The 26311-nt window shown below is 36.9% G+C and overlaps 2 protein-coding genes across 2 annotated transcripts; one reads left to right on the forward strand and one right to left on the reverse strand.

The window, feature by feature from the left end:
- Positions 1–14284: 14284 nt before the first annotated feature.
- LOC139731172 (uncharacterized) lies at positions 14285–18399 on the reverse strand. Its single transcript, XM_071642053.1, has 6 exons — positions 18298–18399; positions 17410–17508; positions 16622–16768; positions 16213–16379; positions 15295–15376; positions 14285–14603 (listed from the first exon to the last, which is right to left on the reverse strand). The coding sequence occupies exons 1-6, from the start codon at positions 18397–18399 to the stop codon at positions 14535–14537; spliced, it is 666 nt and encodes a 221-aa protein (XP_071498154.1). The 3' UTR covers positions 14285–14534.
- Positions 18400–20385: 1986 nt separating this feature from the next.
- Positions 20386–25943, forward strand: LOC139731158 (NHP2-like protein 1). The gene is made up of 4 exons (XM_071642039.1): positions 20386–20490; positions 22975–23092; positions 24397–24534; positions 25340–25943. The coding sequence occupies exons 1-4, from the start codon at positions 20488–20490 to the stop codon at positions 25462–25464; spliced, it is 384 nt and encodes a 127-aa protein (XP_071498140.1). The 5' UTR covers positions 20386–20487; the 3' UTR covers positions 25465–25943.
- Positions 25944–26311: the final 368 nt, after the last annotated feature.

A 26311-nucleotide genomic window follows, 5' to 3' on the forward strand; every position in this document is an offset into this window, starting at 1 on the left:
GTGCAGAAACCCTCGCGGAAAAAACAAACTTCCAAAGGTGATGATAATAATGTTAAACAAACATACAAAAAATGAGATAAAGCAAAGCAAGCCTGACCAATTTAGTGTCCAGTTCTGTAATGTATTCAGATTTTATGCATACCTTGTTCACAAAAGTTGCCTTTAACAACCACAAAGCTTGCCAGAGACTCGCCCGATCCAGGGACAATAGTTTTAATAGGCGAATAAGTCAGTTCCGAGTTCCTCAAAGGCTTTGCGCATGAAGAGAAAAAGGTCATTCGCCAACAGACATGCTGGATTTTAAATTCACTTGGATAAGAAACTGGTGTATCATTCATGACTTGTAATCCTTACATGCTGCTTGCCAGCATGGAGTCATCCCACTAGACCGACACCCACGAGTCATACAGCCCACGAGTTCGACATTGAAAACAGGTCCATGAGTCATACGGTTCACGAGTCACACAGCCCATGAGTTCGACACAAGGCAAATAAAGCCCATGAGTTCTACTCTAGGTAAAAACAGCCCATGAGTTCAACAGATACAACACAGGGCTTACTGTGTCGGTCTCGTGGGCCTTGCAAGCTTAGTGTCAAACTGAATGGGTTGCATGCATTCGTGGGCTGTATGACTTGTGAGCTATATGACTCGTGGGCTGTATGACTCGTGAGATGTATAACTCATGGGCTGTATGACTTGTGAGCTCTATGTGACTCGTGGGCTGTATGATTCGGGGGTGTCAGTCTCGTGACGTACATTCGCCAGCACATCCACCTGACAGCGAAAGTGGTATTTGATAATGTAGGGCCTATAGAAAGAGATTGTTAATCCATGCAATGCGAAATAATGAAAGGGATGTTTTTCCAAGTGTTAATTGATGGATCGTTCTGGTTATTAAATATAATAATGATCTACCCAAGTTCACTCTTTGTTCGAACAGGATTGATGAATCTCATAAATTGTTACAAATATCTTGTGCATTATGTTGCTCTGAAAACGAGTTAAGAGCCCCTAACCGACTAAGAAAAAAAGAAGAAGAAGAAAAGAAATGTTATTCGTACCAATGTCACGAATGTGCCCATGAGCTAACGCCGAACTGGCTCTAGTCTGGTTTCCAGACCCTTTGCCACCTGTACTCCTCTCACGAAGTGGGCCTCCGCTGCGAAGTCTCTTCCCTTGAACCCGACATTTTGTTTGTTTGTTTGTTTGTTTGAGGGCGCTGATATTCTGGGAAGGTAACTAGTACAAACTGTGAAACAGACGGTCTGGAAGCCAGACTACATTGGTTCATTCCTTCTATGCTATCAATGGGAGGGAGTAGGTGAATGATGGGTTAATGTTTCGTTACTAGGCAATTAGAAAATAAACATCCATTAAAAAACCTATTACAATGTACACAGACGGTCTGTTCTTGGATGAAAAGCCAGTATCGTGCTCCCTCATTGGACACACGTCAAGTTCGGTGTGCGGAAGAATGCGCAATTCACATATTCTTCGACCTTGCACGCATGCGTGAAGGAAATAGGTCAAAGGACATTTCCCAGGGAAGTCGCCTTTAGATCGCGAAGAGGTCACACAGTGGGCACCGAATTAAAAGAGGTCAGACAGTGGGCACCCAAGAGATCGCACGTAGGCAATGAGATCGCACTAACTCGCCGTGATCTGGTGCGATCTGGTGCGATCTCGATCAACTATCGCTATCAACTCGCGCCAGATCGCAGGCGCAGGTCGTGATCAGAAAATACGTGAAAACGGAATGGACAGGTGATAACAGTCTGTTCAAAATCTCAAAAAAATTCGGCAATATTGCAGCGTTGTTTTTTCTCTCTCTTATTGATTTGAATTTGTTTTCTTTAAATGAAAACAAGATACCAGTATGAAATGTTTAATAGGTAATAGACGCAGAATAAGTATTCACAACTGAATGACACGCGCCTTAGAAATTAAAATAACAACGACGCATTCATTGATGCGATTGAATTCGGCAACATGCATGAACATGGAAAGACTTAAATCATGCAATAATGCGTAACGCATGAAAGTGATTTTTATTATCTTCAGTATTGCTCTTTCGCATTATAGGTGACATCATCACATCTTCAGATCTATGGGTCAACGTATGACGGTTGGAGGGGGTATAAGTGACCTTGTAACATTGACAGAACGCAAGTTAACGGCATTATCCCAGCCATGAGGGCGTTGCTGGGCATGGTGCTTCTGCTGATTTTACACAATGTTCCGGTATAGGCCATGGGGTGAAGCTGAAAAAGAGGCTTAGAAAATGGGTTTCGTTCCAGCAACACTGGCACTACTTTCTGAATGCGGAAATGTGATGTTTTGTACATCCTAAATATACTGTAAAAAGTTCTCCTCGAAATATCCTGCAGTTTTTGCGAAAATCCATATTTTATAAACTGCGACCAGCAGCCCAATACACATATCGTAATGGGGCTGCGGATTGTAGCATGTAGGATCATGACAGGGAAGTATCGCGGACAAATGTCAACCTTAAATCGAACAAAAATTCTTCAATTTGAAGACTTACAAGTAAGGTTGAAGTATTGACAACAGGGTTCGTGCAAGGTTTGGTTCTACATATAGTCATTTTCTGTTCGATTTGATGACTTAATATGACTAGGTCGAGAGGAATCTGGGAGAGCTACGCTGAATTGACGGTCAGCGCAGGCGCACACATCACTGCGCACAAATTTCGTATCCATTGACTGGATATTAGATGTCTGTGTGTGCATGCGCTGGCCGTCAATTCAGTGTAGCTCTCCCAGTTTCCTCTCGACCGAGTCACATTTAGTCATCAATTTGAACAGAAAGGAACTATTTGCAGAAGCAAACCTTGCACGAACTCTGTTATCAATACTTCAAATTTATCAATAAGTCTTCAAATTGAAGATTTTTTCCCGATTTTAAGTTGATATTTGTCCGCGATAAAATATCCGTCATGATCCTGTATGCTACAGTTCACAGCCCCATGACGCTATGCGTATGGGGCTGCTGGCCGCAGTTATGCGTATGGGGCTGCTAGCCGCAGTATAGTTCCCATAGTGTTTCTAAGCTGAAATGCATATGGGCAATTCCACGGTATGTAGGACACAGATGCCGAAAATTCAAAATGGTATTTGTTTCAAACACCATACATTTTCAGACAATACTTGAGTAGAAGTTTTAAGAATCATTATGTTTTTCAATAAAAGTGGCCATTTTGATTTTCAAAATGGCTGCCAAAATATGCCTATAACTCAATGGTAAGAAAGAGTGTATTGTCACATAATTTACCCTCTGTATATCCACTTTACTAGTACTCTAAACAACAATCTTTTATATGCATGCAGTTACCAGACAAGTCTTTTACCACATGATAGAAAGAAAAAGCTGGTTGCCTTAAAGAATTTTAGAAAAACTTTTAATTAGTTTGACAATGATGGATGTAACGTCAGTTACCAAAAACAAGGAATTTTTAACTTTATTCATCAAAGAAAGTGAGCTGCGTGATGTAACTTAGGATTTCTAATGTATGCCCATATGCCTTCCTTTCAATACCAGAAAATATGGATACTTGGCTTACTGGAGAGTTAAATGAACACATCAAAATGTGTAACGTCAGTTACCGAAACGTCATACCAGTATGTAACGTCAGTTACCATGACAGTAATTATAATTTAGGCAAGTTTTTTACTTTCTTCAAGGCCATTTCAATACATCTGGGAAGTCAAAGGTTATCAACAAAGAGCAGCAATCCCTTTGATAGGGAATGATGTCATCACCATGGTACACTGTATGTCCCGCATGGACACATTTTTTTTTCACTTTATCTTATTTGTTTATTTATCAGATTTTTTTTTTTTTGGTGGGGGGAGGCTTGAGCTTTTGATTTTCGGTTCAGCACAAGTTTAAGGTTAAATCATCTGGAAGTTTAGGTTTACCACATGCAATATATAATGCACTCAAATTACTACAGTATACAGTACTCACTGTCCTACAGGATGATAAGCTACCAAATTTGTAGGCCTAATCAATGTGGCTGCATGGTAACCATCTTTTTATATTAAAGCTTGTGTACAGCTTTATACCAACAGTTTTATAATCTTTACTAATGACTACTTTTGCAAGCATTTTTCTTTTTTCTGGAAGCTTAGTGGAGTTTCTACCTCAAGGCAAATGCAGGAACAGGTATATTTCTTCGCTTGCACTCAAATGTGTGGTTTAGTTAATATGGCACATCTTGAAATGGTACATAAGTAGGCCTGACATGAGGCACGTACTGTCATTACTGTTTGAAACTAACATTGATGTTGCTCAACATTTAACACTAATGTTGCTCAAAGTGAGAGGTGATTCTAGGGTAAAATAAAAAACTGTTCATATTTGTTGATTACTTTATTTCATTCATGCAGGGACATTTTTGTAATACATAATGATTATGAACAGAAGATTCGTTTATATTGATCTTAGAATTTTTTCGGTGCAAAGTCCTATTTCTTGGTATCTGGGATGTATTTGCAAGCCTTGATATACCAGTGAAAAGGAAAGGAAATTTTTACATTCCTTCAATCAAGGAATAAACAAATAATGCCCTTTTGACCAAAAAAGCATGTTTCTCCTTCACAGAAAAAATATTAAAAGTGTTACACTATTCATTTAAATCATTATTGATAATGGAGATCATTTTTTTATTTGTGGCCCTAACAATGCCTTGAGGGAGAAGGAGTAAAATAAAGAAAAGAAGAAAGAATATATCACAGTAGATTTCATACATATTTATGAATACTTTTATTTGTATATGTTTTTTCCCCATGACCTGAAAGATTTTTTTTTTTTCACACACAAAAACATCTGTGTTTTGTGTAGTACTGCAGGGCATTATGGGTGGGGTACTCTCGATAGAAACTTTCCTGTTCATCAAAAAAAATAAAATAAATGAATAAATAAACCCAGAAAAAAAAACCTTAGTTATGTCAATATGGGCATACTTGGAACTGCTGAATCTAAATGGCTCTGTGTAATCATAACTGTTGAATAAGCATTCAATCTTAAGACAAATGTCAAGAAATATCCTCTGGTGCATTTACATTATTTTTGCTCAACTGTGCTATGGCATGGGGGGGGGGGGGGGGGAGGGGAAGCTTGCCCTCTAAGGGCCCCACCCCATTTTTGTCTTTAGATTTTGTTATAATTTGTTGCTAAGTAAATGCCTGGGATTGTTACTGGTATACTGCGGCAGTATAATAGCCTGTTAAATAAATTAGTTCTTTGTAAACCCCATAGCAAAAGTATGTGTAACGTCAGTTACGTAACGTCAGTTACTGACATGTTTACCTTTAAATTTTCGTAAAACATAAAGAAAATGGACTTATGTTTCATTTCATTTGGGTATTTGTAATTGATGAACCAAGGTATGATTCCATATTAAACAAATCACTCTGAAAGGTCAGAATTATAAAATATCACAAAACTATTCCTAAACATGATTTTCCATGTGTAAACCCTATGGCAAATGTAAGTGTAACGTCAGTTACGTAACGTCAGTTACCGTCATGCCTTCACTGAAATTGGCATGGTGCTAAAAGGAAATATCTAAAGTGCACATTATTTTGCGCACCTGTTCCTAAGAACATAGGTATATTGCCATATTAAACACATAAAGTTTAGAAGTCAGGGACATGAGATATTTCTATTTAAATCTACACCATAATTTCCCATGTCCTTTTTCCGTAACGTCAGTTACCGACACATTTTCACTTGCTATGTGATGAAAAATGCAGTTTGAGAGAAAAACTTTCCACCTATTTTTTCATTCTCATGAACTCATTAATCAATGCTAATTACAAGCCCCAGGTGCTTTCATTCACAAAACTACAACATAAACAATTTTATGAATATCCTTACGCGTAACGTCAGTTACCGTGGAATTGCCCATATACACATTTGTAAAGCACTGCTTTTAGCCATATACCTAGAAAAAAAGTGAAGTTTTGGTTTAATAGTTGCATTATATCTCATGTTTCAGCTTTTCCTGATGCTGGCTATGCAAAGGAGGACAAGAGCAAAGTGGTTCAAGACCATATGAGAGAGAGCACTGACTGACCGTCAGAGGTCAAGGCAAATGCCTTATATTCTGTTCAAAGACATGCTATTAATCAAATGACTAATCATTCAAGGCAAAAAAAAAGAAAAAAAATCAGTGTGTTTGTGTGTGTGTCCGCGTGCATGTGGGAGAATCTTATTGTACACACACACACACACACACACACACCCTCACATGCACACACACATACGCACACACATAGTTATGAAGATTCAATATACCCAAGTGTATTAAAATATTATTCTACATGCCTTGGCCATTTATCACATCAGCATCATAAAAAAAAATTATCATAAACATGAACACACACAATGATATAATACATGTACTGATCAGTGCATTACACATACACAGGTTCATAAAAATGCTGACACATTATATACACTCACAGGCACACATACAAACTCATTTACACACATGAGACATTACTATTAAACAGATCATATTGTTTATCAGTAAACATGTTTTTCTTTTCTTCTTCTTCTTCTTCTTAAGAAGCTTTAATATACTTAGATCACATAGCAATCACGTTGTTCATGAAATATCATACATTACTTTAGCACTAGAAAATTTAATCTTCATAAAATTTCCTGAAGTTTTCATTGCTATCATTAGGTTACAACATGGTGGGACACTACCTCCTTTCATGTAAGATAGCTCAAAATGATAATCAGTCAAATTTTCTAGTTTTAATAAATTTCCTGGAACATTCCATGGTCCAAATATCCTTGAAAGGGTGTAAAAGTTGTGAAAAATGCCAATACATAAAATAAAGGCAAAATTATAGTTTATCCATTCATGAGTGAAAACTGTTGGATTCTGCATTGGAGGCAATGTGTACCTGAAAATCTTGGAGAGAATAAAACAGGTTTGGCATTAAAAATTATGATAACATTGCAATTAACATCCAATATCAGAGGATCTGTGCAAACCTGACTCAACTTATGCACAATTTTCATTTGGCTGGTGTGTATTAGTTTTAGCAAACTGATTTTGTACTCACACCTACATTGTACTGACCTTTCTACATGAACATTCTGTTTCAGTATTAATAATAGTTACATATTTTTTTTCCCCAGAGTGGGAGAAACAAATTTTAATCGTAGTCATTCAATTTTATGAAAAAAAAACACACTGAGGAAAACATCTTTGTTCTTAGAATAATTCAACCCTAATCAAATCATAATAGTGGGCAGAAATGTTTGCTAAAGGGCGAACAATCACATACTGAGGCAAGGAGTTAAAACATGTTGCATAAACATTGGCATTCAAAATACAGGAAGCAATCTGTATTACAAAGACATTTTATCATGCACAACTTTGGTAAGATGTCAATTCTTGAATATCAATCACATTGACCAAAGCACTGGTGCATATACAGTACATTCTGTTGTTTCTGAACTTTGCACTGAAGTTCTTTGTGTATGTGTGTGAATGTTTCAGTGGTGTATAGGCCTATATATTGCTCCATTTTATCAAGGACAACTTATAGTAACATGACAATGTTTTCATGCTTCAATATCAATCATATTAACCTATTTCCCTTGGCAAGTAATGAGCAGGTTGACTCTGTTGCAAATGATGCATTTCACAGGCAACACAGCAGAACCTGAAGAGCTTCCAGAAGAAAATCTTGATCTTGATGTGAGCGTCTTAGGGGAGGAAACAGATGCTCCTGCTGACGGACCAGGCTCCTCCTTCAGCTTTCGTTTCCTAGCGAGATTCAGGCGTTTGCTATCTATAAACCTCTTGTAGCACATTTCATGGAATCCTATGTAATACAATGGAGAAATGAACAGCAATGATTAGCCGTTGGATTTTGTTAGGGGGAAAAAAGGCTAAATGCTAGAGGGAGGGGTTGAACATTACACTCAATATATCATTAAATGTACGGTAGACTATTGACTGCCAATATTTGAATCTTGTAATTACCAATACACAGGCCCTAGTACTATGCCAGGTAATCATTAACACCTCATGATCATTGTCATCATCAACTACTTCAACTTGTACTTGCAGTGCAATTACTGATTTTAAATTACATCTACAGCTTTCAGCACCTGATCACATGCAATATCAATTATCATAATTATGAATACAACTGCCTTATCATCATTAATACTAGTAATCCTTGGCCTTTCACTATCACCACCACCCACTGCTTTATAGTTTGGCACAACATAATGGTAATCATATGTTTTAGGGAGTTTAATTGTTGCAATTATGTTATTGTCATTGTTGGTCTTTTAGATCTATTTATATCAAATATCAATAAGTTAATTTAATGAGATGCTAAATGTGTGTTTTGAGGGAGGATTCGCCAATTTCGGGGTGAGAGAAACAGGATGGATTTTTAATATTAATAGTACTCCATGGCCATGATTATGAAAATATAAATTTACATGCAGTTTAGACCTTTTTCAATCCAGTCCTGTGTGTCAAGACTTTTACAAAACAATATCACCGATCAGCTACATCAACCTAACCTGGGCTGTACATAGAACAACATGTAAAATTACATCTAGACGACATTATAACGGCGCTATGCCATGCCAAGGTGAAATTCAAGATAATTTATCTAAGTAACAGACACGCTAACGGCTAAGCTACTGCATTAGCGCCCATTATAACATACACAAGCAACGTTCATAACATAGCTATTCAACGTTGTACAATTGTACTTCATCATGGTCATTAACATTATGAGTGAGACTGCACTGCAGTGTCGACTGCTACGACTCGACTGTACGCACGTAAACTAACCTGTAAATTATCCTACTACGTAGGTTGCAGTCAGTCCCCCTGAGCAGCTGAATCACTTCGTTCTGGTCTGCGATTTCACGGTCTCCCCCACTCAATTTGATCCACTCTTTGGCACACAAAATAGGTTTCGTCTATCTTAGATTTGTCATAGCCGTGAAATTTTCAAACTTCATCGATGTTACATGCATAATAACGCATAATAAGTTTCGGCTGAGCAGACGACGTAGACGCGTCGACAGGCTCACAGGGGGCGGCCATTTTGACTCGTAAACAATAATTCTCGATTCGGATTGGATAACATACATCACATGATCGTTCGCGAATGAATATCGTACACGGCAAAGTGTACATATTCAGCTCCTCAGTGACAAAAAAGTTCACTGTTTCCCCCTAAATTACCAAAATACTGCAGGAGGGTTTGTGTCGAACTTTTTCCTGTAGCCTTTTTGGTTATTTGTTTACACGTAGCTGTGGAGAAATTTTAGTGCCGCAGTTGTCGGAACGAAACAAGCGAAAAAACCAGCTCACCCCATGGCCTAGTACGTTCATGCCATGTTGCACGGCAGCCCCGTCTGCCTGATAAGCATTGCGCCGTGGCATATGGGATATGCATGTATTTATTCTCCTGTTTTACAGTCGCAAATGCCAGGCTGACACTTGCACGATTCTGTGGCACGCATTGGCACGACTCAGTCGTGCCAGTGCGCAAACTAGTCGTAAACTAGCGTGAAGTGTGCGTAGACCCGTCGTGACCTGCGTGCCATGTCGGGACGAGAACTTTGAATTGTTCAAAATTTTGGTCACGACTTGCCACGACAAAATCGTGGCCCAAAGTCGTGCAAGTGTCAGCCTGGCTTAACTCGTTTCAGTTCTCGCTCCGGTAAACATCCTTACAGCTATCAGACACCGTTTTCACAGCGTCTGGTCAGGCTAGACTACACACTTTTCCGCCGCGTCCCACTACGGAATGACCGCCTCAAAGATTAGTTTATACGTGCTGTCAGTGTCACGCTTTGTTGCGTTCACCCCGTTCTAATACGGCCTAAAAAAGTTTGTCATTGGCTCCGGAACAGCGGCGACTTTTTTTTTTTTTGACAGTTAAAAAAATCTGACACGGCATCCACGGCAATCATGGTCTGTCACATTTTTTGCCCATCCCGCCCCATCTAGTTGTCTCACGTTCATCCCGTTTTGTTAACGGTGGCCTGAAACGTGATTGACGTGGCCGCCGGGAACATGTTTAATATTAAAAGTCCTGCTTACCTTTGGGATTAGTGATTTAAAAGTTTTTCAAGATATCACTTTTGATGCGTATGTGGAGGTCAGTAATTGTATTACAAAACATCCTATACCATATATATATATTGCAATAAAGCCTAAATACAAGGAGATTTCACTATTTCTCTCATTAAACCATAACTATAAACGGTTTTATAGTCTGGAAACACTTTTATTATAACTTTTGTTCTTATTTTGTATATTTACCAATACGCAACATCAATTATGCTGGTTCAAATTTTTACATCAGTTGTTTCTATGCCTATGCTCACATTTTTTTTTTTCAGCACTATTGTTAAGTTTTTAATTTGTTTCATCTGCAAATGGTAAATTATGCCTTTAAACGCAGCATTCCCGTCGGCCACGACATTGAAGGAACTTTCACCACAGTACTGAGTGATAATGACTAATAGATAATCGATTCTCCTAAGTGCCATGTCTGATTGCAAGTGTGGAAAGTTAACGAATTTCAAAGCAAGCCTCGATCCTCGCAACCGTCTCACTGATACAGCATTAACAGACGACAGTCGCGTGAATCAACGTCACAGATGAAAGAGGATATATCAGATCGAAAATATCTAATCACTCTAATATGAGGATTTGAATAGAGGAATATATATATATATATATATATATATATATATATATATATATCTTGTGGTGGTTTGTATTATGATTATGAACACACAGCAAAAAAAAAACGCTCTTTCAAATTCATCTTCTCATATATCATCTGGCTAAAATCAATATTTTATATACCATGTTAAAGCTAATATTTTAGTTGATTTTAACCTAGTAGATCAATGAAAAGGGAAACTTTACGCATGAATGAACAGAATAATTTTCTCTTCGAGACACAAAAGTAAAAATTGAATAAATGGACAAGTTGTCATTCATACGCATGTGTTCTTCCACATAACAATGAGAACAAAAGACGAATTCAACACAATAAGAAATGCAAATTAATTTGGAAAAAAAAAGTCATCTTGTGATTTCTATGTCTCCGTAGCCCTCCGAAGATAAATGCAAAAAATAACGGAGGAAAATGAAGAATCCTTTGTCAAATCCATATTCAAAAGACATAAGAGAAGAATTAGCAATAGTGACAAAGATGACAGAAATTTGATATGTTAATCCAAATTAGGAAAATTGCAAATTATATTTGGTTCTTGAATTTGTCTCATGAACTCTTCAATTCCTAAATTAAGAGATTCGGTTCATTTTATCACATTAAATTGAGGCTTACTTCTATATCATTTAAAGTTTGAGTTTAAAGAAAATTGTCATGTTTCCCCTTCAGTTCCCCAACTGTTTTTGTTTGAGGATATAAAGAGATACAAGGGAACGCAAACTTATTTCTGCAAATTCATTCCTGTCTCTCATTGCGTTAAGTTTGTTATCATAAGATATCTTGAAGGGCATTGCAAATGAATGACAAAATGTCATTTTCTGCAATTTTTAATTTTATGCCTTGGAGGACAAAAGCGAATGTGTTCACTCATGCATAAAGTTTCCCTTTGTATAAACCTACCAGGTTGATAGCCAATTAAATAACCTTTAATATGGTATATGACACAATGATTCTTATCAAAATCTTCTATGAAAAATATGAACTGGAAAAGGTGTTTACTTTCTTTTCTTTTTCTTTTCGCTGTGTACCTATCATGATACAGTGCATTCCTGTTTTAATAAACACGGTTGTAACGAAAAATTTTGATATAATAAAGGAATATTCAGGTCCAAAAATTGCCATCTAGATATCTTTAATGCACTTTATTTGTTCGGATGTAACGAAATTTTGACTGATAACGAAAGAAAACAGCCGGTCCAGAGGACTTCGTTATAATGGAAGTCGCCTGAATCATAAAGCATATAAAAGTGCCAATGTCTACAGGAAATCAAGGTTATTATCAATTACAGCATGGCAACATGAATTTGTCATAATCTATGGTTTCTGACACTGAATTATTTCAAAATGTTCTCTGTAATATGTAATCCAGGATGTTGATATTTTCATATACTAGCATCTGCTTATTTTGATCCTGTATTGTTTCAATATTTGTGATTTATGTTTGTATCGTTCGGGACCTCCACAATGCACTATTCAACTCACTAATGACTCAACATCCCGTGAAAGTAATAAAAATGAATAGATACATACATACACACACACACACACACACACAAAGTGTGTATTAGGATATGAAAAATTATTTACATGTTGTTATCAAAGAATTAAGATAGAAGAGGTAATACATGTATCTATAATCATCTATATCTACCTAGTGTACATGTGTATACATGTCACATATATATATATATATATATATATATATATATATATATATGTGTGTAGATATACTATACACATATATATATATATATATATATATATATATATATATATATATATATACATATATATATATATATATATATATATATATATATATATATATATATATATTATATACATGTATCAACTTATACAAAGCTTACTATAAAACCAGAAATATTCAAAGGAGGAAACTTTCACAAAATCTGGTATTACAGTATAACCAAGAGCAACATATTTGGGAAATCTGGGTGATTCTTTATTACAGCAGAGTTGCACTATGCTGTATGTACTGTACTGAAATTGTTCCATACACACACATAAACACACAGTGTGCCCACTTGCTTTTCACATATGAAAACTTAATCTGAAGACACAGATACACATTTCAAAGAAAAACTACAAGACACAAATTACATACAGAAAACTTGTCTATGCACTATTTACATTTATTTAACAGATCTTGTTTGAGTGCTTATTCTTCATCATGAGATAATAACAAAGCATGCCAATTAATCCCCCCAAAATATCATAACATGCAGAATACGAGTAAGTTAAAAGGGGATTTTTGGATGTGTTACGTAGTCTCAAAAAGGAAGAGGTACAACAGTGAAAATTTGATTGAAATCTGATAAGATCTAAGGAAATCATGAATTTTTAAAGTTTCACTATGTTTCACAAAACGGTTCTGACACAGTCAACATGAATATGCAAACAGTGAGTTGATTATGTCATCATCTAATATCTGGCCATAATATAGTTTGTACAAAAATCTCGAAACTTCCTGGTCTTTTATTCAAACACAATTGTGCCCCAATCTCAAATCCCAATTAATTGAACTGATCATTATTTTGAAGATATTCAGTCAGGATTAGCATTATGTTTTACACTCTTATAGCACAATTAAATTTTTGTCATTAGTTTGTACAAAATATGTGATGGCCCTATCAGCTCACTCATTTGCATATTCATGAATTCTCCACGCCAACCGTTTGAGAACATTTTTCATTAAAATATTAGCAAATCTTTAAAACTTTGTAACTTTGACACTTTTAATTAGATTTTGATAGAAATTTCACTGCTGTTTTTGAGAAAAGATTTAATCTTTCTTTTCAGAGTGATTTTTAGCTGGTTCAGAATTCCCCTTTAATCTGCCAGATATACTAAGAAAATAAGGAAAATCAGGAAATCAATTTTAGGTAACTTTATCAGGCTTTCATGGTGAGTGGTCATATGTTTTCACTTTTTTTGTCAGAAGGATACAATGAAAAGATATGGTGTCAATTACTGTCATGGCAAAATATCTGTACTATAAGTAAATGTACAAATTACATGACATTTTAAAGGGTATGTACAATTCTGGCTGAGGTGAGGATTTAGTTTTAAACGTTTAGCGAGATATTCAGAAACCACTCTATGAGATGTCAAAGAGCATGCAATTCTAAGGGGTATCAGAAGTTTATTTGATAATCAGTTTTGAAATGGCTGAGATATCCAAAAACAAGAAGAAACAAAGAAATTCTAGTAAAAGGCGTGGCCTGTCGCCTTTTTATTATTATCGCTTTTTTGATATCTGAGCCACTTGAAAACCAATTTTCATCAAACAAACATTGTATCCTCCTTAAAATTACATGCTCTTTCATACATCATAAGAGGTTTCTCATAAATTCACTTAGGTATGTTCAAAACATGAATCCCCACCTCAACCAGTACTGTACAGTCCCTTTAACCCGTTGAGGACGAGTCCCAAGTATACTCGGGTGACCGTCTATGGGAAATGCGTGTTGTAGCAAAATCAAACCGTCCTCAATGGATTAACTTTATACAAACATATGTAACAAGCATGTAAACTGAAAAGAAAGAGCATGTACACTGATGCTCTCATGGGTGAAGGATGGACACCTCTGCACTCCTACAAAGTAACTTGAACCAACATATGACTGATATGTCTTACAGTTAAAAGAAACATGCATTGCAAGTTTGCATTGTGTCTGCGAGTTGCATGACCATGTATTCTTTGTTTATTGTTGACATTGGAATCACTGTGGATGAGGGCGCTATTCTTTCAGTCTTTGAAGCGATCTTGCCAATCCTGGTGGTGCAAGAGAAAGGGGTGACTTCTCCTCCTGAAAAAAAAAAAAAGAGCACAAAAGCTCTGATCCAGATAATCGAAACCAAGATGATATTGATCGTTTCATATGAATTTCACTGAAAATGTTCCCATTAAAACTATTTCCTTTGCTTCAATGAAACAATAAAGACAAAAAGTTCAGGCAATTCTAGCAAGCTGACCAACACTGACCACATCAAGTCTAGTTTTAGGATTTCTTGACATTGCAATTAACTCTTTTTTCCCCACACTTTAAAAAAAATGAAAAAAATTGTGTAACTTTCATGATTAGACAAAAGGATCCTACAGACTCAAATACAGTATGAAATACAGTCAGTGTCCACTATTCATTTGGATTGCTGAAAGATTTTATTTGATTTCATTCAGGATGACTATCTAAGATAGTCAAAAAGTACACATTTATGAGCTCTTTCTTATCACATAGCTTTCAGGGACACCTCTATTCAAGTTACTGTAAAACCAGATATAAATCATATTCGCAGCATGAATTTTCACGAATTGGAACCAACAGCCTTTTTTGCAGCATGAAATCCTCACGAATTTCCACTGGCATTTGATGCATGTAGCATAGACAAGAACTTTTGCGTTTCTTTTCAATTTTGCGAATGTTGGCTCTCATGAAATTTGCAAAATTAAAGTGCACGCAAACATTCCATGTTCTACAGCACATTTATATGAGTACACACCTTGTTTAAGATGTCTAAACTTGCTCCATGTTCTACTAATGTGGTGGCTGCTTCTTTCCGTTCTTCCTCACATGCCAAGTGACTGACAGTAGACAGAAAAAAAAAACACAATATTACAGATTAAAAAACAAAAATCAAATTCAAAGACTTTGATTATACCTTTTATCAATTTGAACAATTCCAATGAATGTTAGACATAGATGGCAAGTTACACATACAAGCTGATATTAACCTTTTCATACTCGTAAAGAAAAATTTAGATAATCTTCATTAATTAGCATACTAGTATTGTATATGCTGCATATTCTACTTCACAAATGAATTGTATATTGCATCCAGCATTTTCTTTCTGAGGAAAAATATTTGTTCTCATTTTGCCAGCACCATTTACGATCAATTCAATCACAAGCAACATTGTCTTGTGAGACCTTATTGGCAGTAGAGCCAAATCTACCATAGTAGATTTGATGATTAGGAAAATTGAAAAATGGGAACAGAAGTTTCACATCTTTTGCATCATTGGAGAAAGTTACAAATAACTCTTTTCAGAAGACTGAATATACCAAAAATAAATGCAGGTATAAACACAAGTTTTTACATGCCAGGAATGTTGCATTTGCTGAGAAATAGTAGTAAAGGCTCAACAATACACTCTTTAGTTTGATTGTGAATGATTATTGTAATATTAATTACATGTACTTTCAATATTTGGTGTTTGATATGAGTACTTCTGTATTATATTTTTGTCTCATCAGTTCAAATGGATTGAATTACACTGATATACAATCAGTATGACAAGCAAGAAACATCTTCAAGTTGTAGTTTAATGACCCTTGAGGGTATATTTTTTCTAGTTTTTAGACTAAAAAGAATACAAACATTCAAGCAGAAATAAATAAAAGTGGACAAAAGACTTACAGAGGAGTGTTTCCCTGTTTATCTGTGGCATCCACTCGGCAGTTGAACTGCAGAAGAAGCTTGACAATCTCCAGATTCCCCTTCGACGATGCACGATGGAGAGGCGTGGCCCCGTTTCCATCGCTGATGCTCGGATCTGCACCATTGTCAAGGAGGAGTTCTGCCACCTGAATACAGATGGAGATAGAATGATACTCGCATAACTTCACATAATTTAATATAACAGTGTCATTGACATCATCAAATAGCAAGTATAACTTTACAATGGTTGTTCCTGATGACACACAAAAAAAGCTTGTGAACATAAAAACATCAAATGCATGCCGACTATATTCAAAGTATTACAAAATTGGCTTGCATTCAGTATATGCACATTTCAATCATCCGTCAAACTGCGTTGAGATCTTACTTCAATCCTGTCCCTTGAACAGGCGTAGTGCAGTGGCGTTTGGCCCGTGTGGTTGACTACATTGATTTCTGCCTTCTGACCAATCAGAGCAGAGATAATACCTGCGTGACCAACAGAAGCTGCGATGTGCAGAGGACTCCACCCAGACTGAATTTCACCCCAGGTTACCATGGAGAAGAAAATACAGAAAAACATATTTCTCAGGTGATTTCACATGCATTTGATATACAGTCATCTACTAGTATACGGGTTTTTCATGATAACTGATCCCTCCAACATCAGAATATGAATTTGATAAATAATCTTAAGTCCACATTTGTCATGATCACTATGGAAGCATACATATCAATTAAAAATCAGAGAATACAGAGCTTATCCTAGTCAAGCATATGGAATTATCAATGCTTATTTGATAGAAAAAAGACTTGGTACTGCCAATCAAAGATGATGTAGCAGGTACATCAGCCAAGAAATGCTCTAGATATTTCAATTATTCATTATACATTTGTATTCAATAATGAAAAAAAAATACATAATATATTATACTTTCATTGGGATATCACTTTCAGGGATAAACTAAATATCACACTTCCTTGGGTAACCTGATAGAAAGTGACAATACAATACTGATTGCAACTGTCATATAAATATCCTCTTTGAATTAGGGACTCGTGAACAAGAAAAGTGATTACAAGGTCATTACAAGTAGCCTTCCATCTAAGAATGACATATTCACTACCACAAATGTTTTTATTATTTTGTAATGGTAATCTGGAAATGTGACTTACATCATCAACAACATTGACAGGAACACCCTTCTCCAAAAGGAACTCAACCACCTCAAACTTGGCTCCTGAGGCTGCCCAATGGAGGGGCATTCTCTCATTCTGCAATATAAAAGAACAAAATTTGATTTGTTTATAATGCTGTGAAGGTATAATCAAATTTTATAACTAACAGTAAAAAAGACTCAAGCCCTATTTTACCCTGTAAAACATCATGACAACGTATGGACAAAAAAATTCCTTGCCCCGCGCCAGGCAATAAAACCGCAGGAGAAAGCAAGGGGTACTGTTTTAACAGACACACACCAAAATCTTCTCTGGGTAGATTTCCATAACCTACCCATTTATTCGTGAAGGGGGCCTGGGTGGGTGCAGCTACAATTCATGCACAGGTACAGGATCGGCATATAATGATTATATGACTCACAAATCCTCTGATGGATTGACTTGCTGCTGGGCAGAAACAGCAATTTCACTTCAACTTTCATTATTCAGATACTCAGATAGCCCGACCAGACGCCGTGCTTCGCTCTAGTGATTTAGTACTGTATTTTTATACAGCGACTGGGTGGGCTGTGACACTGTGACAGGTGTCTGTGTATCATCAAACGGTGTATAGTTAATAGAAATCTACTCAGAGTAATTTGGTAGACAAGTTATGAGATGAATACGGCTAGGGCCGTCAAATCATGTCTGGACTCGAGAATATTGTCATTTCAACAAGGTATTAACATGAGAAAACTCAATGATATAGGATAGCCACGCTCGCGCATGCAGCTAACACTAACAGCGCAGCGCAGAATGCAGCAGCCTCCTCGCTACGCGAAAGACTAGCCAACACGAACTTTAGTAAATGGGACCACATTGTAGTGCAGCCATGATTATACATACATCGTCCAGTTTAGAGAGCAGACTTTTATCACTTGTTGCTTTGTGTTTCAGAATGTTGACATCACCCCCATACGCAAGCTTCCAGACGCCTTCAGTAGCCATGGTGACAATACAGATATCATTTGATGTCGTCAGATATCATTATCAATGCAAATTTTGAGAATATCGGGTAATGACAATGCACTATTGCATGTGCATCGCACTGGCACTAGCAGACTATAAACACAAGCTGCATTGCGCCATCAAGCGTTAAAAAGATATCCCTCATGACTGTCTCCGAAGCGCTCCGAAGTCATCACCACCGATCAGCGAGGCCCTATCAGTAATCTATAAAAAGAAAAGATAAAAAAAATGATAATTTATTTAATTTTTAAGTCCATCACAAACATAAGCAAGTAAAATGGCACGAACGCCATGATTCATTCAAAGTTAACAATAGGGCCTACATAGGGCCTACAATAAAACATTGTGGGGGGGGGGGGACTTTCATGCTTTGATGAAATAATGATAAGTATATAGGCCTATAGATAAAATGATGTGTAAATGTTATCATCAAATGATGATTCTTCCATTTAATTTGTAGGTCCTACATGAATGTACTAAATCAAGTTGTTTTCACCAACAATAGCAAGGGCCTGAGAATCGTTTGATAGTATGAAAAGTAAGAATACAAATGTTTGAGCCTATGGAATTTTATCTGAAAAAAAAAAACCCTTACAAATGGAAATTAACCCTTTTTGCGCCAATGAGTCAAATAAGCACAATTTCACACACACTACCTATGAACAAGAATGTAAGGTGGCACGCAGAAGGTTCATTAAACACTGTAATATGATTGGGAGACTTGCGAGGGCTGGTATGAACGTCACTATTGTGATTACGTGTGCCATAGAATGTGTAAAATATGATTAATCTTGCAATTTCCTTGAAGTTATGTACACTGCTTTATCATTAAATTTTATATCTCCTTTCGATGAAACTATGATAAATTTCTGCTCTTTTAGGTACCTATCGTGCTTGTCTATCAACTTGAGCCTAGAGTAGTCTGAATTTTAGGCTTCCGTGTAAACGAGCAAAACAAAAAAAGAAAAAAGGCTGCAACAGGACTGGTTTGCATGAAACCATGGCATCTTAATGTTCTGAGGCATTAAAGAATAAAGACAAAGGTTATGTTACACACACTTAAAAAATGAGGGTGTGCGAAATTAAATGAAAAGAATAGAATGCAGTTAGCAGAAGAACAATAAACAAACATAACACAACCAAATTCCAAAACCTTTGCTTGTTAATAAATATGTGCATGCTTCATGAGTAGGCCCTATATACTTGGGTTTGTACATGTTTGTGAGTTGATAGAGAAGACTTGTATTGCCTTTACGGTCTGTTGTTGCTTGCTTCCTCAAGTGTTTTATTATATTGAATAAACCTAAAAAGGACCTCAACTGCAGGCCTATAATTCTTCATGATAGACACTACTGCAAAGTTTTTATAAAATCCTTATATATCTAGGGCCCTACAGAACTTGAACTTTTACCGGACTCTGAACTGATTTCACCATACTCTGAATTATGTTTGTTTGTGTTTTTCATGTTGTTGTTTTTTTTTTTTTGATTGGGCTTCTGAACAATCTCTCAGGCCAAAAAGGTAGTCAATCATTATGTTGGTAGACTATCTCTCAAATAAGTTTTTGGGCAAGTGCTGAAATTGCATGCTGTTTTGTTATTCTAATCCTAACTGACAAAATATGAAACCTCAGTCATGTAAGGCGAGAAAGCAAGTTAAAAACACCGTGCATGCAAAATATTCTGCAAAGATACAGTTTGTACATGAACAACGTGTTATCATCACCAGTGGGCACCCTACGTATTATTTTCAAACCAAATATTATCTCTCTCTCTCTCTCTCTCTCTCTCTCTTTTATTCACAATAATGATAGACCTACAATGTACTTCGAGTACCCTGTACAGAATGACGTTGGGAGAGGGCGCACTAGTACTTTTTGCATAGTACTTTGTACACGTACTACTACCACAGTATTCTGTGACTACTACCTAGCTTGTACTCTTATTTGGTGGAAAACGTTCACACCACGTGCGAGTAACGTGTAACAGGCCTCAGTGAAGCAGCAAGCCGAGAGGACCTTTCTCCTTCCTTTTTCTCCGCCTTAGCAAATCGTAAATTGCAACAGAAATGGTAAGATGAGTATTGATATCATAATGACCAGTAAACTGGAACCATTTTGATCATTACACCTAAATTGAGTCTGATTTGTTAAAGCTAATTAAGTAACTGTCTCTTATTTGCTACACACCGCACCGGTTACTTATGTGTGGGACTGAAGTGCAGATTTACGTGTTATTATCTGTAACTGTCGACACTGTATAGAACTAGACTCTCGTCGATCTAACGAACGAAATTAGCCCAAAATTTGACCATATCATAGCAAATGATTATCCTCCATGGATTGACAATCTTAACACTGTAATAACGGTATGTTTTGTGTCATGGATATTTGTTTTCATTGCAAAATTCAAGTGCTAGCGGACCAAGACAGAGGCGTCGGGCAAGAGAATTTTAATTCAATTCAAAAAAAAAAAGCTACATGATCCTTAATGCTAGACAGAAAGATCCGTCTGTCCGGAGGAGTCTTTATTTTTCTGACGTTATCGCTCTCCTCTGGAGACAAGGGGATCGTGAAGCCAGATGGCCAACGAGATACAGTCTCCGCGAAACTAACCCCGGGACGCTCCGTATACAGTTACACACTGTGGGAGCGTCCTGAGTCAATAGAGTGCTATATCGGTAAGCTTGAAAAACATACACAGTCTGTCACAGATTTTCGCACCTCCGTAAGTTTCGAATATCACGAGGAAAAAACGTACTTTTATAGTATACATAAGATTCTTATCTAATTAATACCCTTCGTTCACCTTGTTCTTGTTCACACTGGTCCAATGATCTTGAAAAAACGTTTTTTTCACGGCCATATACGGGTCCGTAGTCCTAGCTCCCCATCCCATTCACCATTTTCGAAATCAGTATGCAGTACACTGCGCACGTAAATATTCATGTGCTGGCGGAGTCGCAATGCGTTTAGCCTTCTGACAAGGCCTGCGCGCGCGCACCCACCCAGAAAGCAACGCAATATACAGCGAGAGGGTTTGCCAACAGTATGATAAGGCCTTGCCACAAAGCTACACGACTTGACGGCCAGCGCATGCGCACAAATCTCAAATCCATTGACTGTATAAGATGTAGTTCTCCCGAGTTCCTCTCGACCGAGTCGCATTTAACTCATCAAACCGAGCAGAAAGGGACTATTGCCAGAACCAAAAGTTGAACGCAGTCAGTCTTCAACATTACATCTTCACCTGTAAGTCTTCATATTGCAGAATTTTTGCGATTTCATATTGATTTTTAGGCGCTATACTTCGCCTGTCATGATCATGTCTGCTACAATGCGCAGCCCCAACACTGCGTGTTGGGGCTGGTCGCAGTTACCGCGAAACATACTGTATCCCCGACGCGACGACCAGATGATACGGACCGATCTTTCTGTCAACGTGATCCAACCACTTTTGAGTACCAGTAGTACCGTAACACTCTTTGTTTATGTAGAACGTGGTTGAATGGAGATTCTACTGTTAAATTGACCCTTAAGAATTACTATCTGCAGCCAAGTCTCTGTCTAGATTCTTAAATGCAGTGCTATTCCATGACTACTAAACTGTAAAACGAATGTTTGCATGCATTCTAATTTCACGAATTTCATGAGAGCAGTTTCGCGAAATCAAAATGCACACAAGATTCTAAAGATCTTGTCTACGCTATATACATGAATGTTAGAGGCAACTCGCGAAAATTTCATGCTGCGAATAAGGCCGTCGTCGGCTCTCATTATTAAATTAATGTTCGGGCAAGTGTTTTGCAGCATATTTGAAAATCTGCTGCTTGCCCGACAGGTCAAGTGGCAAATTAAAGTTATGTAGCCATGTAGTGCCCTGCATTTCAAGGATGTCCAGTTATTTTATGTTTCATATGTACACTGTACATTATCCCCCAATACAGTATGATCTGTTAGAACACATTAACCCGTTGAGGACGAGTCGCGAGTACACTCGGGCAGATGTCTATGGGAAATGCGTGTTGTAGCAAAATCAGTCCGTCCTCAATGGGTTAATAATGAGAGGTAACATTGCCCAAAAATATATTCAAACAGACAATCTTTTAGAATTCATGCTGTAATAAAGGTTTTGGGTGAACACAATGTAAATCAAGACAATTTTTGGGAATTTCCACTGGCATTCAATGCATACAGTATGTATACAGCTGTAGTGTAGACAAGAACTTTTGTGAGCATTTTAATTTCACTAATCTTGGCTCTCGCAAATTCACGAAATTAAAATGCATGTGAAAATTTCTGGTTTTACTGTATGTAATAAGGCTGGACTGACATTATACAAACATGAAGGTCAAATAATCAATGTTCATTGAAATGTTTTTTTTTTTTTTCATCCGAATGGCCTGATATTGATTAGACAAGATAAACGCTGTGTTTTAAATACGATTTGTAGACTAACAGTGGTGACCATATGATACATGGACTAACCAAAACACAGTATTTTTACTAAGTTTTCTCACCATTCTGTTTGTTTTATTTCCCTTTGTGTTTGTCAGGCTGATGAAGTAAATCCCAAGGCCTACCCACTGGCAGATGCTGAATTGTCCAAGAAGCTTTTGGGTCTGGTACAACAGGCTCTCAACTACAAGCAGCTGAGAAAGGGTGCAAATGAAGGTAAGATGAAGGTCATATTAGCCTTACTTACAGGCTTTGAGTGTCTTTTGAATCACCGTTTGGAGTAAAAATTCCTCATTTGTGATAGAGGGTGTGTATTCGACATATTACTCTTGTCAAGACTGTAAGTCAGTGAAAAATGTGTTGGTCTCAGAGACCATCAGAAATTGTGTTTGCATGCTCAAGCACATTTCTTTTTTCAGCTAATGCTTAGAGACTTTTATAAATATGATAATGTGCTTTGCAAGTATTGTGAATTTATTATTATTATTATTATGATATTTGATGCGACAAAGGGTCCCCTTTGGGTGATACTGTCTATAGTTTTGCAGGTTAGTCCTGGGTAAGATAATGGTCCTGGGTAAGATAATGGCAGACACTGTCTTGGCAGCTTTGTGAAACCCAGTGAGCTCCGAGTACTGTAAAAGTGGATATTTTCGCGCAACTAATTTTTCGCGCTTGGCCAGGTCAGAAGAGTTTGGAGCGTTTTTAATTCCGCGGAATCAAGACATCACGCACAGGAACATATGGCAAGCAAAAATATTCGCGTGCTTTTATTTTCGCGCTAGTTTCTGGTTACGCGGAATGCGCAAAAATTTCAACACCGCGAAAATTTGCACTTTTACAGTATTGGAAGTTGTTGTGTGACTGACATTTTCTGTGACATACAACCTCAGAAAATGTCTTCATGAAAGAAGCTTTTGTGGTCACACATCTGATATTTGGACAGATTACACTGTCAGCCTTGTGTAAGTCCAGTCCATATTATTGGTTGTATAACAGTACATTTTATAGTAATTTATGATTTGAAATATTGATCTCATGTCATTGGTGTCACTGGATAGAGGATATAATATAAAGAAAATATCAACAGAATTCAACATATTTTCACATTTGTTGCAAAATAAAAGAGCACTTGATTAACCTCTTATCAGAAAGCAGAGGGAGCAGTATTATATCTACCATGTGTCAGAAAGGAAATGTGCACTTTTTATATAAACAATCTTTAAAAAAAAATTCTTTATGTTTTCTTGATATCACCCTGCAGTCATGTCACAAACTGCTGTAGTGTTCTTATTCATTGGTGGCAACAATTAAAAGGCTATAAAAAATTCCAACTTTTGAACAGATCGTCTGATTTTCCTTAAACTTTCACTTATGTCTTGTAAGATTATTGCTACATTTACCTAATCCACACATACAACTGTACATGTACATGAGGCTGAACTTGTCCTCTAAACTGACTAAAGTGTTTGTTTCCTCATTTTGATTTTAGTTGTTTTCTTTTTTTTCCACCCATATAGCCACAAAGACTCTGAACCGTGGAATTGCAGAGTTCATTGTCTTGGCTGCAGATGCTGAGCCCCTCGAGATTCTCCTTCATCTTCCCCTCCTCTGCGAAGACAAGAACGTCCCCTACGTCTTTGTGAGATCCAAGGAAGGTAAGTGAAAGGACAATTGATAACTAAAAGTTCATCAGTGGCATGGGGGTAGAAATGTTTCATTTGCAAAGACTTCTGAGCTCCAGGGGTAGAATTTTTGTTGAGATACTTCAAATAATACTTGCGTGGAAGTAGAGAGTGGCAGTTTTTAGTGAGTCTCCTATTTTGTCATAAAGCCACAGATGTGAAATCAACTTTTGTGCCTGACAAGTAGTTTTCACCATTGACTTGCAAAGTGAAAATTTTGACAAAACTTTGCATAGTACAATGTATTATGAAGCTACAATGTATCAGCTAATTCATTTCAATTTTCAGTTCAAATCAATTCAATTACTGTATTTGTTTCCATCATTAAATGGAAATATGCTATACAATGTGACACATTTATCAATTCCATTAACAATTTGAAAGGACAAATCATTTTAAGTATAATACAAAATATGTGTATGAATGATAATTTAGCAAAAGAAAGGAACAATGATCACTTTGCAGTTGTAACAAAAACAGATATGGTGATAGAAAGAGAGATCATTTTTAAAAGCAAAGCTTGTAGGATGTGGATCACTCTACGTGATTAAAAGCATTAATATTTGGCATCATAATTGGTCATTTCCAGCATCTTCACTGTTAATAGTGATATCTTTACTTCAATCTCATTAATACCATTTTCAGATAAAACTTTAAATTGAAAACTCTACTACTTATACTATGATCAGAGTGAAGGATTACAAAGAAAGGACACTGGAGTTGCTGGTTTGATTTTAGACTCTTTGTTATTTTGTCTTTGTTGTTGTCATTGTAACAGCACTTGGCCGTGCCTGCGGTGTCTCCCGTTCAGTCATCGCGTGCTCTGTGACGACCAACGACGGCTCGCAGCTCAAACCCCAGATTCAGTCCATTCAACAGGCCATTGAGAAGCTTCTCATTTAAATAGTCAACTACTACCTCACATTATCTATTTTTCTCACAAGATTCATATTTTTTTTCTCTCTCTACACACAGTGGTTATTACAACAACTTAGTCATATCTTTACATTTCCTGTTCTACATTGAAATCAGAATCTCCATTTTGTAACTAAGGGCTAATGAATTTCACATACACTCACATAATGAGATATTATGATGCACTATTACAGAATCTGTTCTGTCAGCGTATTGCAGGATGTATGAGGAAGTGACAGCTGTAATGATGACTGTATAGATGTAAGATTGCTTACTATTTTGCATTTATTTATCTTGTTCATCTTCTGGACACTTTTTCATTAATTTCATTTTAATTCATACTCAACACTTGTTTTTTGTTCTTGCTGAGGAGACACTATATGTATGTCATCAGAAATGCGTTTTTGTTGGATTATTGTGCCAATATATGAGCGAGAAGATGATTTAAATAAGCCATTCCTGTACTAATTGTGCCAATCTTTTTATGCCTCCGCAACGAAGTGGCCGGAGGCATTATGTTTTCGGGTCGTCCGTCCGTCCGTCCGTCCGTCCGTACGTCCGTACGTCCGTACGTCCGTCCGTCCCATTTTGTTTTTGTCGATATCTCAAGAACCGTGTGGTGGTTTTACATCAAACTTGGTATGAGGGTATATCCTTGGGGGATAATACTTTGTGTGGATTTTAGGGTCACAGGGTCAAAGGTCAAAGGTCACAGGTTATTTTGTGGAAAAAAAAATTGAAATTTCATGTTTTTCTCCATATCTCGCAAATGGTTCTAGGTATCTTCATGGAACTTAGTATATATGCTTGTACCGATGGGCAGTGATTATCTAGG

This window comes from Diadema antillarum, unplaced genomic scaffold, assembly GCF_040938485.1.
Source record: "Diadema antillarum isolate AM-2024a unplaced genomic scaffold, OU_Dant_1.0 seq00000364_RagTag, whole genome shotgun sequence".
NCBI classification, from domain to species: domain Eukaryota; kingdom Metazoa; phylum Echinodermata; class Echinoidea; order Diadematoida; family Diadematidae; genus Diadema; species Diadema antillarum.

Excerpts from the sequence above, each read along its gene's own strand:
- LOC139731172 (XM_071642053.1), bottom strand. The coding sequence starts at position 18,399 with ATGGCTACTGAAGGCGTCTGGAAGCTTGCGTATGGGGGTGATGTCAAC. Across the intron at positions 16,380-16,621 it reads GTTCAAGGGACAGGATTGAA|GTGGCAGAACTCCTCCTTGA; the intron begins GTAAGATCTCAA and ends ATCTGTATTCAG. Across the intron at positions 15,377-16,212 it reads AAACAGGGAAACACTCCTCT|TCACTTGGCATGTGAGGAAG; the intron begins GTAAGTCTTTTG and ends GTCTACTGTCAG.
- LOC139731158 (XM_071642039.1), top strand. Across the intron at positions 23,093-24,396 it reads GAGAAAGGGTGCAAATGAAG|CCACAAAGACTCTGAACCGT; the intron begins GTAAGATGAAGG and ends CCACCCATATAG. Across the intron at positions 24,535-25,339 it reads CTTTGTGAGATCCAAGGAAG|CACTTGGCCGTGCCTGCGGT; the intron begins GTAAGTGAAAGG and ends TCATTGTAACAG.